General features: G+C 42.8%; 1 protein-coding gene across 1 annotated transcript in view; it reads right to left on the bottom strand.

Annotated features, from left to right (window-relative positions):
• Positions 1 to 14,389, bottom strand: part of ass1 (argininosuccinate synthase 1) — a 30,239-nt gene that overhangs the window by 12,406 nt on the left and 3,444 nt on the right. Inside the window, exons 4-9 of the mRNA XM_071896051.2 lie at positions 14,165 to 14,353; positions 11,231 to 11,287; positions 11,059 to 11,133; positions 10,438 to 10,508; positions 10,285 to 10,315; positions 4,265 to 4,355 (exon numbers count right to left, since the gene is read on the bottom strand). Of these exons, the coding sequence (XP_071752152.2) occupies positions 4,265 to 4,355; positions 10,285 to 10,315; positions 10,438 to 10,508; positions 11,059 to 11,133; positions 11,231 to 11,287; positions 14,165 to 14,353 (514 nt within the window). The remainder of the gene's footprint in view (positions 1 to 4,264; positions 4,356 to 10,284; positions 10,316 to 10,437; positions 10,509 to 11,058; positions 11,134 to 11,230; positions 11,288 to 14,164; positions 14,354 to 14,389) is intronic.

Below are 14,389 nucleotides of genomic sequence, written 5' to 3' on the forward strand. Positions count from 1 at the left end.
TGCCTCGATACACCACCATTCTCTCCAAAAATCTTCCTCTTCTCTACATTTTCCCAATTCTGCTGTGTCACACTGTTGGCTACCCCACTTGGAAGCCGTACTTTACAGCACCTAAAGCATTCAAATTAGAAACTGAAACATAAAACATAAAACCAGATAACATAAAAATAAACTTTATTGGGCATAAGTCCCTTCCATTTACAATTTCACTTGTCTTGTCTTGTTTTATTAGGACAGATATCCAAATTACGACTTCACCACTGGTTTGAGACCTGGCTTCTATGACTTATAGTTGTGACTTAAGCAAGTGATTTGGATTCACCTCTGGTAATGTCAGATGTTATAGTCAGAATCAGAGGCAGAACATTTTAAAGTCATGCTGCAGTCTACAATGAATACTGTTTTGATGGTTGAGGTTGAAAAATTGAAACTGCAATTAACGCAATAATTTATGTGTAGAAAATATTACGTCCTTTAAGTATTAAAGTTCTTTGCCAAATATTTCAGAGTTTTAAGGAAATTGCACTTCCTAAATGTATTTAATTATTTAGTTGTTTGTCAGGCACAATACAAATACATATCAAAAACATGGAACAGATGTATTGCATACATGGTTTCTAGTCTAAGCTAATTTGAGGCCCTTGTCCCTGGTTAGGCTTAGTCCCTGATTTGTTTGTTTTGATGCAAGAAATTACAACAGCAGCAAAGCAGATAATTGTTTAACTTGACCCTTCATTTATATTTTCTCAAATGTATTATAAGGAAATTTGCAGTACTTGCATAGGTGTCAGTGTAATGCATTATTAAAAGTAGAAATTACTGTTTATATCTTTGTGGTCTGTGATATGATAACTTGATTTTTTGGTACTTAGAACTTGACCCGTTTGATGTGGGACTTCAAGTGTTCTGGTGAAAGTTCATGGAGTAAAAAGTTCATACAAAATTATTTTGTGATCTGCTGGAGGGTGTCCATCAAGGTAGTGTACATTCCTACAAAGAATATAAGTGTAAGTAAGTGTAAAGAACTGAATAAAATAGCAGAATAAAGCAAGAAAGACGACTAACTAGCTCCCTGTTACCACAAGAGTTAACATATGAACAAATTCCATTTTTGATACAGCCTGGCTGGCTCATGCTTGTGTTATAGGAATTAACAGCAATATTGAAACAATTTGACCAATTAGACTGCTTAGTGGAAACTAATGGTTGCATAAATTTGTTTGTTCACCTTATTCAGCTACGCCCACTGTATTGTACTACATTTTTTTTAATGCTGTTGTGTTTTGTTTTTCAGTTGCTGAACTTAGAAATTAGATCAACGTGTCTCCTTCTCTGTCTGGGGGGGATTTCCCAACTGAATAAAGACTGCCTGTAAACACAAAACTGCTTTTCTGATACTGTCATGTTGGATTTTTATGGAAAGGAACATTCTTTCATACATAGATTTAACTACTGCAATTGCATGGATTTTAAGCTAAGATAAGCAAAGCTGCATCACTAGCAGGCCAACTGTGTGCAAACATGCCTCGATGCAAAAGTAACATACTGAATAACAGACAACGCAGGCATCCATCTTCACCTACACCATTTTGACAATGTTTCTGATCTTCCAATGCAATTCTAAGGCAATCCAAAGTTTTTTCTTCTTGTGAATACTTGGTGTTTTTGTTTCACCTGTCTCACAGGGCAGAGACACAGTTAATGCATAATGAGTAAATACATTTACCTTTACACAGCCTAGTTAATCCATAGCATTGAGGAATGCCTCTACAGATCCAAATTTAAAATTCATTTTGTGTGTGTCGATACCTGACTACTTTGTCAAAAACAAGCTACAGTTGATAAAATCTGCTGACAACTGCTTATTATCTCAGTCAGCGAAATCAATGGTCGTCAGCTAAAAGTGAAAGACATTACAATAGGATGTGGTGAGAAGTGCTAATAAATTCAAAGGCCCGGCTCGTTTGAAGGCTGTGAAATCGTGGGCAGGCCCTTCTCTAATTGAATTACACACGCAGCTTTGTGTTACCCGCACCCTTTCTAGCAGTGAGCTTTTTTGCGCCACTGAGTGTTTGTGTGTGCACGCGCATGTGCTAGAGACACTAGTAGATGCAGACCTATCACCCATCTTTCTATCACCCTCTCTCTGACACACACACACACACACACACACTTAAAAAAAACAAAAACACCCACGTTCACTCCACACACTTCCTCTCTAAAGCCACTTGAACCAAGTACATATCAATCACTGTCATGGACTTGCTTATTCATGGCCTGAAATGAGCAACACGGGCCAAAGGTGGAGGAGAGGGAACAAACAGAGACTTGGGTGAAAAGGAGTGTGTACGTTTGTGTGTGTGTGTTGGGGAGGCAATATAAACCTTTTGAAGACTAGACAAGGAGAGGAAATGAGAGAAAAAAAAAATCTGCTGATAGTCACTCCTCCATCCATCCAGCATTCAATACCATTTAGCATACTTGCAGTTGCCAGTCAAATAGCTTTGAACAGAAAAGCAGCACCTCTGGTCGCCTTTCAGCCGGCCCCGCTCATACAAAGCCCTGTTTGGAATGACACGTGAAGGACTTGACAAATTTTTTTAGACAAGGGCTTTGTCGACCGCCCATTCCCATATCGCGGGAATCTTGGGTAGCTCCCATGAAGAAAAAAAAAAAAGAACCTCCCAGTGCAGGAGAGGGCAGTGTGGATGGCGCACTATTAAACCTGCAACCCCCCTCCCAAATACTTAATAATTAGATTAAAAGTTCAAATAAATTAAGTGAGTGTCTGAACGTGGGAGTGTAGGGGCCGGCCTTTCGTCCCTGTGCGCTCTCTCTTTCTCTTTCGCTCTCTCCATCATGCGGGTTCTATCATTCACTGAGGGGTCTTTTTCTCCCCGTGATCCTTTTCTTCAGTTTTTTGCAGCCTAACAGTGCAGACAATGGGAGCGCAGACACAGTTGTAGGAAAAATTACTGCTTTACATTTTTCCTCTCTGTCTCTTTTTCCTCTCCCCTTCTTTGGCATGAAAGGAGGGAGGGATGAAATTAAAAAAAGGGAGAGATGGGGAATGGAGTGTTTGACGGGGGAAAAGGTTCCTGTCGTTAAATATTCTTTTTTAATCAGTGAGAAAACTTTGGTGAGAAAGGCAGGGATGAAAAGGTGGGAGGGGAATGAAATGAAACATTCTTGTGCTGATCTTGTGCTGAGAGGGAGGAGGAGTAGGCTCGGGCCTTTGTGTGGACAACTAAAACAGCTTTTGTCATAGGGCGCTCAATAAAAGGCACAGAAAATATGTGTGAAAACGGAGCGCAGGCCTGCAAAGAACCCGCGAAACTAGACTAGGCTTTACTACTGCATCAGTGTTTTACAAAGGACATCTCATCACCAGTTGAACCGATATCAACCTACTTGTTTTATAGTTAAACATTTTCCTTGGGAAACTGGTAAAGCCACATCCGAAAAAGCATTCTAAAACAGATCTATATTGACTACTGAATGGTATATTATTTTAATTTGCATTGGGTTAAATAAAAACAACAACATTCGGCCGCTTTAGCATTAGCGCACATACATTCCCATGATATCTTCTGCCAACCTTCTGAACTTCTTTTAAGTCACTATTATGGCTCATAAAGCTGTCAGTCAAGCCCATGTGATCAGAGAGGCTAGTGTCTGTCAGGCGATTGATGTTCGCCCTCAGCGAGCCTTCAGCCTCCACCAGCGACCAGGGATGAAGGGACATCTGTGCTGTTTGCCCCAGGCTTGGATGTTTCTTGCCATTTTCTCTCTGTGCAAACATGTGACACTTTCCACTGTTTAGCCCGGCCCCTGTGGCAATATATCTAATGAGCGTTTCTCTGCCCCCGCCCCAGGGCTCGGTGTATTAGCTGGACTTAAAGCTTCCGGCCTGTGTGCGCGCCCCCAGGCCAAACATGGCAGCTTCGGACCCAGTAATGGTGCGAGGGCTAAGTCTGGGTGGTCAGGGACGGTGATAAAACACAGCCGGGGCAGCAGAGAGCTGTAGCCCTGGGGCAAATGTTAAGTAAGATGAAGAGGCATGACTGGTTGAGTGATGAGTGATGGATCTCATTTCTAACCCTTACTGATGCATATTTCCATATTTTTTGGGCAAATTGTACACGGTACGTTACACTACATGAGGGATTTTAATTTCAGTAAACCTGTTGCTGAGAACATAAACAAACACAGATGCAGATTGACGGAGGAATCAAGACGTAACACGCATTGCAAGCACACATACCTTTTTTGAACTCGATCTCCAGTACATCGGGGGCGCTGGGAGCGTCTTCTGGGTTCTTGGTCATCAGGTACAGGTCACCCGGAGCGTGGGTCTGAAAAACACACAATCACACACTCTCACTCCCTCCATTTCGCACACTTTATTCGCCTTGATGAATAACCAGGACCTCCCGAGACCTCATCAAAGTACAGCACTGCAAGATAGAGAGTCTGTTGTTTGAGGTGATTACAGACAACTCCCGGTACGACGGGCAAAAGAAAAGAGAGGATGATGCGTGAAAAGAAGAAACCTGAAAACGCCATCAAGAGTTGAGTGAAGACAAAAATCAATGTTCCATTTTTCTCCTCTATTTGGTTTCATTTTCCCTGCGTGGCCCTTCACCGCAGGGGAAGGCGGGGAGAAGCAGAATGCAGTGAGGGAGAGAGAGGGAGAAAGGGCACAAGAAAGAAATGACTCACATCCCCAAGAATAGAGAACACTTGACAAGTCAAAACACACCTGATACTATGACAGAACCTATTTGAGCAACTGGAAGTACTCAGTAATATTCTGTCTGTCTGTAAAAATCTCAGATCTACCATTTCTACCATGTGCCTTGGGTTCTCCCCCCACCTGACTTCACTTCTTCTAATCTTCCAGTTTTCCAGTTTTGATTTTCTGAGTGACGTTTCCCTTCTATTTCATTTTCAAATGAAGAATTTTGCTTAATGGGCATCACACAACAAAGACCCACAACGCTGTCCACACCCAAAATCCACTAAAGTTGTCCTGGATGACAGACATTTGTCGTTTTTCCAGTTGGTGGGAGCTGGGAGCCATTTCAGTAAGTCATGGTTGGGACCTAAAAGAGCGTGGCGGTCTGTCGCGTCCGCCCAGCAATGTGCCCCCCCCAACAATTACACAGCATTAGGACAAGACGATGGCCAATGTCTCCTGAGCTGAGGCAAATTGCAGGGGGACTATGCAAAATAACTACTGGGTGCATTTAAATGGAAAGCTTTACCAGACGCTAAGTCATCATACAATAACTAATCGCCATCCGCTCGCCGCCCGTCAGTGAGGAGAAAACGAGCAGCGCAATCACTTTCCTTCCTTTTAACTAAACACCAAAATTGACTGGGAAGGCGCCCGTCTCCCTCTCCTTTATTTTCTGCCTCAGTGCCCTGAAAGATGCCAAATGAGAGCGAACAGGAGAGGGGCGAAATGACTACCCTAAAAAGCCTTTTGATGCATACTCTTCAAGGGGAGAAAGATGGCCTGAATTTTAAATACTGGAGAATGAGAAAGGCTACGTTTCCTGCGGTGTTGTTTGCTGGTTATAAACCCATGGCTGTGTTTGGTTCACTCCAAATAAACTATACCAAGTAAGAGGCAATGGCTGTAATGGTTTTTTGTAGGTTTTTAACTACTGTCTGACATGTAAAAGGCATTTTATCAAATTATACTTGAGGGGAAAATTTAACCTAAAACAGTGTTCACATATACTATTTATATGATCTTCGAACAGTTACATATTAATTAAACGAGCAGCTCCAAATTTTGTCTTTTGATGACAAGAGAGATTAAAATGTTATTTCTCAGGATTCAGGCTTTGGAGGAATAAATACTTTGAATTCTGGTCTGGGATGGATTTAAAATAAGCTTGAGTTTAAGATTATTATTTTGCTCACCTTCTGTGTCCTGTCTCTATTGCCTATATGCCAACAAAAGTATTCACTGCTTAACTGGACCACAGATTTAGGGCAAGGACTTGTTACACAATAATTGTCAATTGATCAATTAAAAACATACATATGAAACATAATTCATACCGCTCACTGAGTAGTTCTTGAAAGCTCATGCATACTCCCAAGATGAGAGCTCAAACTTACAGACTGTTAGATAAAAAGAAAAGGGGAAAGTAAGGGAATAGGCTCGTTTCCAGTGCGCAAGAGATCAATGCATTTCAATTCTAACCCCCCGCAGGTGGACCTGTCCCAAAGCCGTGGCCCTGAAAGAGAGGAAAAGGTAGAGATAGAGAAGGTGGGGGGGATGGGGGAAGGGCGGGGGGGCATTGGTGGGAAATGGGGCGTGAAGCGCACCATCATGTAGCACAGAGCAGCTCCTTTGGCAGTCTTTGCTCCTGCCATATTGTTGTGCTAAATGTGGCCCACAGAGCGAAGAAGAGGGCTAAGGCATGAACTTAAAGCAAGTAAATTTCTATCTTTCCACATATTAGTTGCCTCATTGGCTTTCAATCGAGGCCAATAGGGCCAAAAGAGAGGCAGGGGCGGCAGGAGGGAGGGAGAGGGAAAGGGAGAGAAAGGGGAAGGAGAGTGAGAGGGAGATAGAAGAGGGTGGTAAAAAAAAATAATCTTTGGCCCATTGGGTTGGAAATGACACTTAAATCACCACGTTTCAAGTCTGTCCTTCTCCTTAAAATGCAAACATGGCAAATTGAGACAAGAATAAAACAATATAAGCGAGATGTGAGGGACAACTATTTATATTCTTAACACCCAGGTACTTTTGGCTAATGTTAGGCCTTAAATGTATATGAATGACTCACTGCACTGACATTACACATGGAAGCAGAGCTAACGGGACAGCAGGTGACACGGAGATGGACATAGGGAGCACTCGCTAAGTATTACAGGTCAGACCAATCAGACCTTGGGGCAGGCGAGGCACATGACAAACGCTGAGCTCTTTGCTTCAAAGGACACATGCGCACGCATACATACACCTACAACCCCACTTCCTTCCCCTACAGGCAGTCTTCTGTCCATCCATCTAGTCAGCCAGCCATGCGACCAGCAGAAAACAAGTTTTCATTTCCTCTAGGTGAACAGAGGCTGGCGTTACGCTCCTTTACTCCTGGTCAACACAAGCTGCGCTCCATCAGCTCCCTGATCAAAGAGCTGACGGGGCCAGGGGAAGCCCGCTGACAGAGGCTATAATTAAGACTGAGGTGATGTTTTAATGACTCAGGACAAGTGTCGGGCTGCCTCAGGGTGTTCCCCGACTGCTCATGTGGGGGGGGGGGGGGGGGGGGGGGGGGGGGGGGAGAGAGAGAGAGAGAGAGAGAGAGAGAGAGAGAGAGAGAGAGAGAGAGGAAGGTGTGGAGACATCTGATTAAGTGGCATGTTATTGTTTTTCTGATGTGGAGAATGGCACAATATAAGAAATGTGACCAAAATTAGTTTCTTTGAAATGCCAAATAATAATACACATGTAGCCAGTTACTGCTAATGACACCAGGATCTAGCGAGGGGGCGTGACTTAAATCAAACATTACAGTTCAATCAACTTCATCACAACTACTGCAATCCAAACTAATCCAGTCAACAGGTGCTAGGGATGGGACAATATATCGAAATTCAATATATCACAATTTAAAAATGTGACAATACGTATCGTGGGGCAGAATGAATCGCGATATTAGCTCCATTTTTATTCTGCTGCAGTAATCACAAATGAGACAGCTTGCCCATCACAATTTTACAAGCTCTCCATCCAAATTGTAATATTTGCACTCTGTAATGACATTTTTAAATTGTTACATTGTACATTCTAGCAAGCCAATGCCATTACTATAAAAATTTGTGGCTCAGAAATAAACATATTTCTGCATACTTTGTTGTCACTGAACTTTAATTTATTACATCGTATCGAATCGTGAACCCCATATCGCGTATTGTATCGTATCGTGAGATAAGCATATCGTCCCGTCCCCAACAAGTACATCCTAACAGTGTTAAATGTGAGTGAATAAACACAATAAAGGCTAGCTAAAGTTGCCCCAGGCGCATGTCTTCACATGAGTTAATGCCAGATGGGGGTGAGTAAATACAAAGTCACAGTGTTGCTACAGGCAAGATGGGGTTATCAGGAAGGATACAGTGGTAATCATAGAGTAACCTGAACTCTAGGCCTATACTCTTATCTGGCGGAGAACATATGAGCGACCATTTGGACATTTCCTAATCTGACGGTGTTGAGCAGAGTGGGGCCATTGTACCACAGGTGGGGGAGTCGGGGGCCTGAATAGCTGAGGTCCGCCCTGAGCCTTGAGGGCTGTAACTGGAGCAGAGAGACACGGAGATACAGAGAGGAGATACCCAGAACAAGATGACCTCTTTCAGATGACCCTCTAGGTGGATAAGAGTCTTATCTTGCTGGATTGAGTTATTTGGATGAGAAATTTGGGCATTTGGTATTGCTCTATGGTTTAGTACTGGCATTAATTTTGTCTTTACATTAACTGACATTTTTAACTGGTATTTACATGCATGTTTTATCTATAAATCATGTATCACTCTTTGGAATCAAATTTAAATTGTTTACTTAGAGCCTAATTAACAAACACAGCACAACTTTTTCAATTACGAGAGAGGCAAGAAACTGTTCTTCATATATGCAAATTATTGAATCACTGCAGTCCCGTTCAAGTTCAAAATATCATACCAGGGCCTGGGTAATGTATTCAAATCCCTTTACCACTTTAGATCCCTGCACCATAAATATTTCATTGTATTTAATGCCATTGATCGATTCAGTATTTGAGTAAATGGACCAAAACAAAACCCATGAATGAAATCAATTACACAATACTGTCATCATACATCGCTATGCTATTGAGTTGGTTTTTCTCATTCTTTTCACAACATTTCTCAACAGGCCGACCACTAAAGAGAGGGAGGGGGGTGGGAGAGACAGCAAGAGAGAGAGACAGAGAGAGAGAGAGCGAGCGAGAGAGAAAGGCCTGTGAGTTACAGTGGCTTTGCCCCTGCCCCTCTACTCCAGAAGCGCGGGACCCCTCGCCTCCCTGTGACACCCCGTCCATTGGGGACTCATCTGTCTGGCCCGCTGTCTTTGTACTTTACTGTTACTGGTGACATTTTGGTGTCACGGTGTCACGATGAAATGGCTCCCCTCCCACGTCGCAGCCCGCGGCGGCGCAACCAGGGGAACAATGGAGGTCCCGAGGAGTTGGGGCTGGAACCCAGGAGGCCCCAGCTGGGCGCAACGCCCTAACCCTTCCCCCTCCCTGGCTCCCATGAAATCGGGAATTAGGCGAAGCGTTGCTGACGACAAGTCAGTGTCTGTGTGTCCCGGGCTCTTCCCAGGGCCTGGTGAGGACCCGGGGTGAGGAGAGACAGAGACACAGACAGAGGCAAAGACAGAGGGACGAAGGGATGGGAGCTTCGGAGGTCGTTGGGGGCAACCTGCGTGCACTGCTCTGACCCATGACCCCAGCAGAGATCAAACTTTGTCTCACCCGTGGCGTTGTGGGAGAGTGAGTGGGTTTGTCTGTGGTGGGGCTGGCATGGGTCAATGGAAGGGACTGTAGGCTTACCACTGTGTTATTTTTATGGTCGCTCCAAGTGGCTAATGCTACACACACATGACACCAACACAGCAGGCTCCTCAATGCATTTCTACGGCACAAGGAGAAATATCCAATATCTTGTCTGTCTGCTGTAGTGGAATTTAGAGTGGATTGTGGTCGAGTGAGGGCAGGACCAAACTGTACAGTATACTGTACCAAATTAAATCTATGTATCAACAGGTGGCAGCCTGAAGGTAAAATCAACTGTCTGGGGGATTATGTTAAATTTCTGACATTTACCCATAATTCTTCAGGTGTAGGTTCGTCGTTACCCACGTAAATGGCTGTTTCAGGTTCAGTTTTAGTTTTTACAGAGTGTCAATGATTAAGATTATCAGATTTAGTGTACTTTTATTTAAGATAGTACAACACTAGAAATCAGTGTCATTCTGCCAAAAAAACTGCGAGTGATGTTTTTCTCTAGCTTCTGGGTATTGACCTCAAGTCACTGTATTCGCAAAAAAACAAAAACAAACAAGTAGCTGAGTATATTGTCCCAATATTGAGGCATATTCACTGCCAGCACACCACACTGGATATAAATACAACCATGAAAGGTATGAAGAAGGGTTAAGGGTTCACAAGGAGGCAAAACACCAGAGAAATAATTACAAGTGGTTCAAGTGGTTCCCATTTGAACTGGCCTTACCTTGGGATTCTCCAGGATTCCAGACTCGTAGCTGTTTAAAAACAGAATTTAGAGAATGACATCTTAAATTGTTACATTCTGTCGTCATTTAAAAAAACATACATCTCATTGAAGTAGGAATTAAAGAGGATGTATCATGCCAGTGCTACTCACCTTATATGCATGAGGTTGGCGTCCATGCTCCACGGTGCCCGAGGAGTGACAGGCACAGGGATGCCATGTTTCTGGGGGTTGACAAAGAAGGAGACTGTTGCGTTAAATATGTTTGTAAGCACTAAATACACTCAATACACGTCTATCCAAAAAGTTTGAAATACATGGAACCAAGCAAATTATTTCCAGCGGTTAGTTTTTGATATTCTGTGTGACCATAATACATCTGTCTCTCCAAACTGCTTTTGTCTTTCAGATTCCACAATGAAAAAAACAAAATCTATGCATTGGGGGGAAAATGCCTTTGGTATATTCAAAGGAGTCAACAATTCACAGGGTTTTAAGACTGTGGGTTTGCACACACAGTCCTCAAGCAATACAAGAGACTGGTATTCACTTAAACATCATGACCACCCTCTAGTGGGAAAACCCAGGCTAGACCACCATCTAATGGGACTCCTCTGGGGACCAAGCAAACACACAGCCTTTGAGTGTGTGCATGTGTGTGTGTGTGCCTTTGTCTCTTTGAGTGCAAGTGAGATAAGTCTGAATGACTCTATTAACTGTGTGCATAGGTGTGAGTGTGTAAGTAAGGGGAATCACAGGTAGAGCAGGTGTTACCTGGGCGTACTCCATCAGGTCCGTTCTCCCACGGAAGCGGTTGTAGAACTCGGGGATCCTCCATGGTGCGATGATCTAAATCGGACAAACACAGAAAGAGTCGGTGTGTGTTGCCTCCGCTGCAGCAACATCATGTGAACAGACGCTGTACGTAGTCGAACAGGAAACTCACCTTAACCTCGGGGTAAAGGGCATAGCACGTGAGCTCGAAGCGGATCTGGTCATTGCCCTGAAAAACAAAGCAAAATCCCTCATCTACACAATGATTCAGGCCTTTGTCCTGTGTTTGATCTGTGTCAAACAATGCTCATCGGCAATAGGGTTGACAATTTAAAATCAACAAAAACAGCAAGTGTGCAGAGGTAGTTGAGTGGTTAAGTCCCCCGCCTCTCATCTGCCCCCTTTGGCCTGGGGTCAAATTCCACCAGAGCTTTCTCTCCTGTGTCTCGCCTGCTTTGTCTCCTTCTCTACTATCAAATTGTCTGAATAAATAAAAATACTAAAAAGGGGAGTGGACTGCCCAGTCTTTGTTTTACAAAAAAAGAAAAAACAAAGAGATATAGAAAACGGATCAAATGTTGAAGCTCATCTGAGGACATGACAGGCATCATGTCCATCTTGACCCAAACAAGTTGCAGTCGTTTCTGTAACTTGATTAAGCGGTATCTGTCTCCACCTAGAGGCAAAAGATGGACGCTGCATATCAAACAATGAAGGACGCAGTGCTACAAGAGTTGGGATCAGCGTTGAGGTCAACCTAGAATTGAGCATAATAATTTTGGCTAAAAAAAACATCAATCTGGATCACCACCAAAATCTTATCAACTGATCCTTGGACCACGGGCTATCAGTCCACCAAATTTCAGCCAACTCCGTTCCTAACTTTTTGAGATATCTCGCTAACACACAAATAGACAGGGGTGAAAACATTTCCTCCTTCCAACTTTGTTGGTGAAGGTAATTCAAATTTGCTGAAATTATTGAAAGCAATTATGGCCCCATTAACAAGGAGATAAAATCTGATATTTCTAGATGGATTTTGCTTCCATTAGACATGAATAATCAAATAGAAATAATTAAAATGAACGTGTTACCACGGATACTCTATCTTTTCCAATCATTGCCTTTGGAAGTACCCCAAAAACAATTTAACGAATGGGATGGGATGATTTCGAGGTTCGTCTGGAACAGTAGAAGACCTAGGGTAAGGTTTAAGACACTGCAGTTGGCAAAGGAGAAGGGAGGGAGAGCTCTACCATGCCTACAGGATAATTATTATGCTGCACAATTGAAACCCTTAGTTGGTGTGAACCAAACTATGAATCTAAATGGAAGACCCTGGAAATTACACAGATAGATACACCAATACAGTCGGCTGAAAGGACTTATAACAGATTGAACCAATGGACCATATTCTCAGTGAAACTGTGGTTCAGGGTGTTGAGGAAATTACAATTGGAGAAACAGGCAGGGGTCTTGTGTTGGGTAGCATATGACCCAGGATTTGAGCCTGCTAGGATGGACGGGAGGTTCAAACAGTGGGTTGGGAGAGGTATCACGTCTAACTGTTCAGTCACCTCAAATGGACAACTACAGAGCTATCAGGTTATATCAGACACATTTGGACTAGAGAAGTGGGACTTCTACAGATACCTGCAAGTTAGGGATTACTTTAACAAAAAAGTAAAAAGCATAGAGGCAAATGAATACAACTTGATTACTATATTTTCTAATGCATACACAATGGAAGACAATAAAAAGTTGGTTTCGAGACTCTATGGAAGTATACAAGCCTCTAAGAATCACTCTACAAAATACATTAAACAAAAATGGGAGAAAGAGTCAAGACGCGCAAATAACAGAGGAAGACTGGACAGAGATATGTGAGACACAGGCAACTACTGCAAACTCAAGATCCTGGAGGGAGTTTGGATGGAAGAATCTAGTGCGATTCTTTATCACTCCTAAATTAACAGCACTGCAAACAGGCACATAGAGCCGGGGCTTTTGTTGGAGGCAATGTGGAACCTCAATGGCTGACCATGTCCATATTTTTTGGGCGTGCCCGAAAATACAACCATGAGTTAGGCTACTCATTCATTACACTATACCTAGGAAAAATACCAGAAACTGTTCTACACAAGGATAAATACTTATTAAAGATACTTTTGGCAAGTAGTAGGAAAGCCATAACTCGTAAATGGTTACAGGTTGATCCTCCGACAGGGGACCAATGGCTGGGGATTATAAATGAAATATACTGTATGGAAAGACTCACATTTATTTTAAGGCTTAAATTAGAAAAATGTATCGAGTACTGGGAAAAATGGATTATGTATATACACCATTGAGAAAAATGTGATATTGTATATCAAGATGTATGTAGAAAAATGTACTGTGATCTGACATTGTAACACCCATGATGACCTCCTGTTCTTTGTTTTCAAATAAAAAAAAAAAAAAGTGAAAACATTTTTTTTTTTAAATTGCTGAAATTAATCAGAATTTCAGACAAAGGCATCAAATTCTACATGGGATCCAGACATAATAAATTCTACACTGCGGACCGAATGCTAGAGCAGAAAAAACAATTGGTGACTCCAGGCTTATCTAATAAACCACCTCTGGTCATTTACCAGATCAACATTTGGCAGGCATCTAAAGTGCAAACATTTTATTTGCATTTTGCACTGCACTGACTCATTTTGTGTGATCCAATGATTGACTGCAATGCACAGCGAAATGAGTAATTCACACAGTAAAGATGTTACAGAGTAGCAGGAAACATCAATTATCGATTAATCAATAGATGAAAATTAGAACATTACAGTTTTTGGATCAGGGACAGCAGAAATGGCTTTGGGGCCAATAGATTTCTGACTTACTGTTGTGTAGAAAAGTGTAGAAAAAAGCTATTGTTGCATCTTGCAAACATATGGCATAAATCCCAATGTTCAGACTACGGACAGCTAGGTTTTATTTACAAATGTATTTTCCAGCCAGGTTCAGTCTGTCATTTCAGCCCTGGGATTCAGTCATACAGCTTTCTGAATCTCCTCCTCTCCTCCTCCTCCTCCTCCTTTCATTTGTCCTCCGTCTGGTTTACCTTTCCGGTGGCACCATGGGAGACGTACTGGGCGCCCTCCTTGCGTGCGATCTCGACCTGGCGCCGGGCAATGCAGGGCCGTGCTACCGAGGTGCCGAGCAGGTAGCGGTCCTCATAGACGGCATTGGCCTGAACCGTGGGCCAGATGAACTCCTCCACAAACTCCGCCCGCAGGTCCTCAATGAACACCTAGACAGGGAGGGAATGAAAGCACACAGCTGAAAT

This window comes from Centroberyx gerrardi, chromosome 2 (assembly GCF_048128805.1).
Source record: "Centroberyx gerrardi isolate f3 chromosome 2, fCenGer3.hap1.cur.20231027, whole genome shotgun sequence".
Classification (NCBI taxonomy): domain Eukaryota; kingdom Metazoa; phylum Chordata; class Actinopteri; order Beryciformes; family Berycidae; genus Centroberyx; species Centroberyx gerrardi.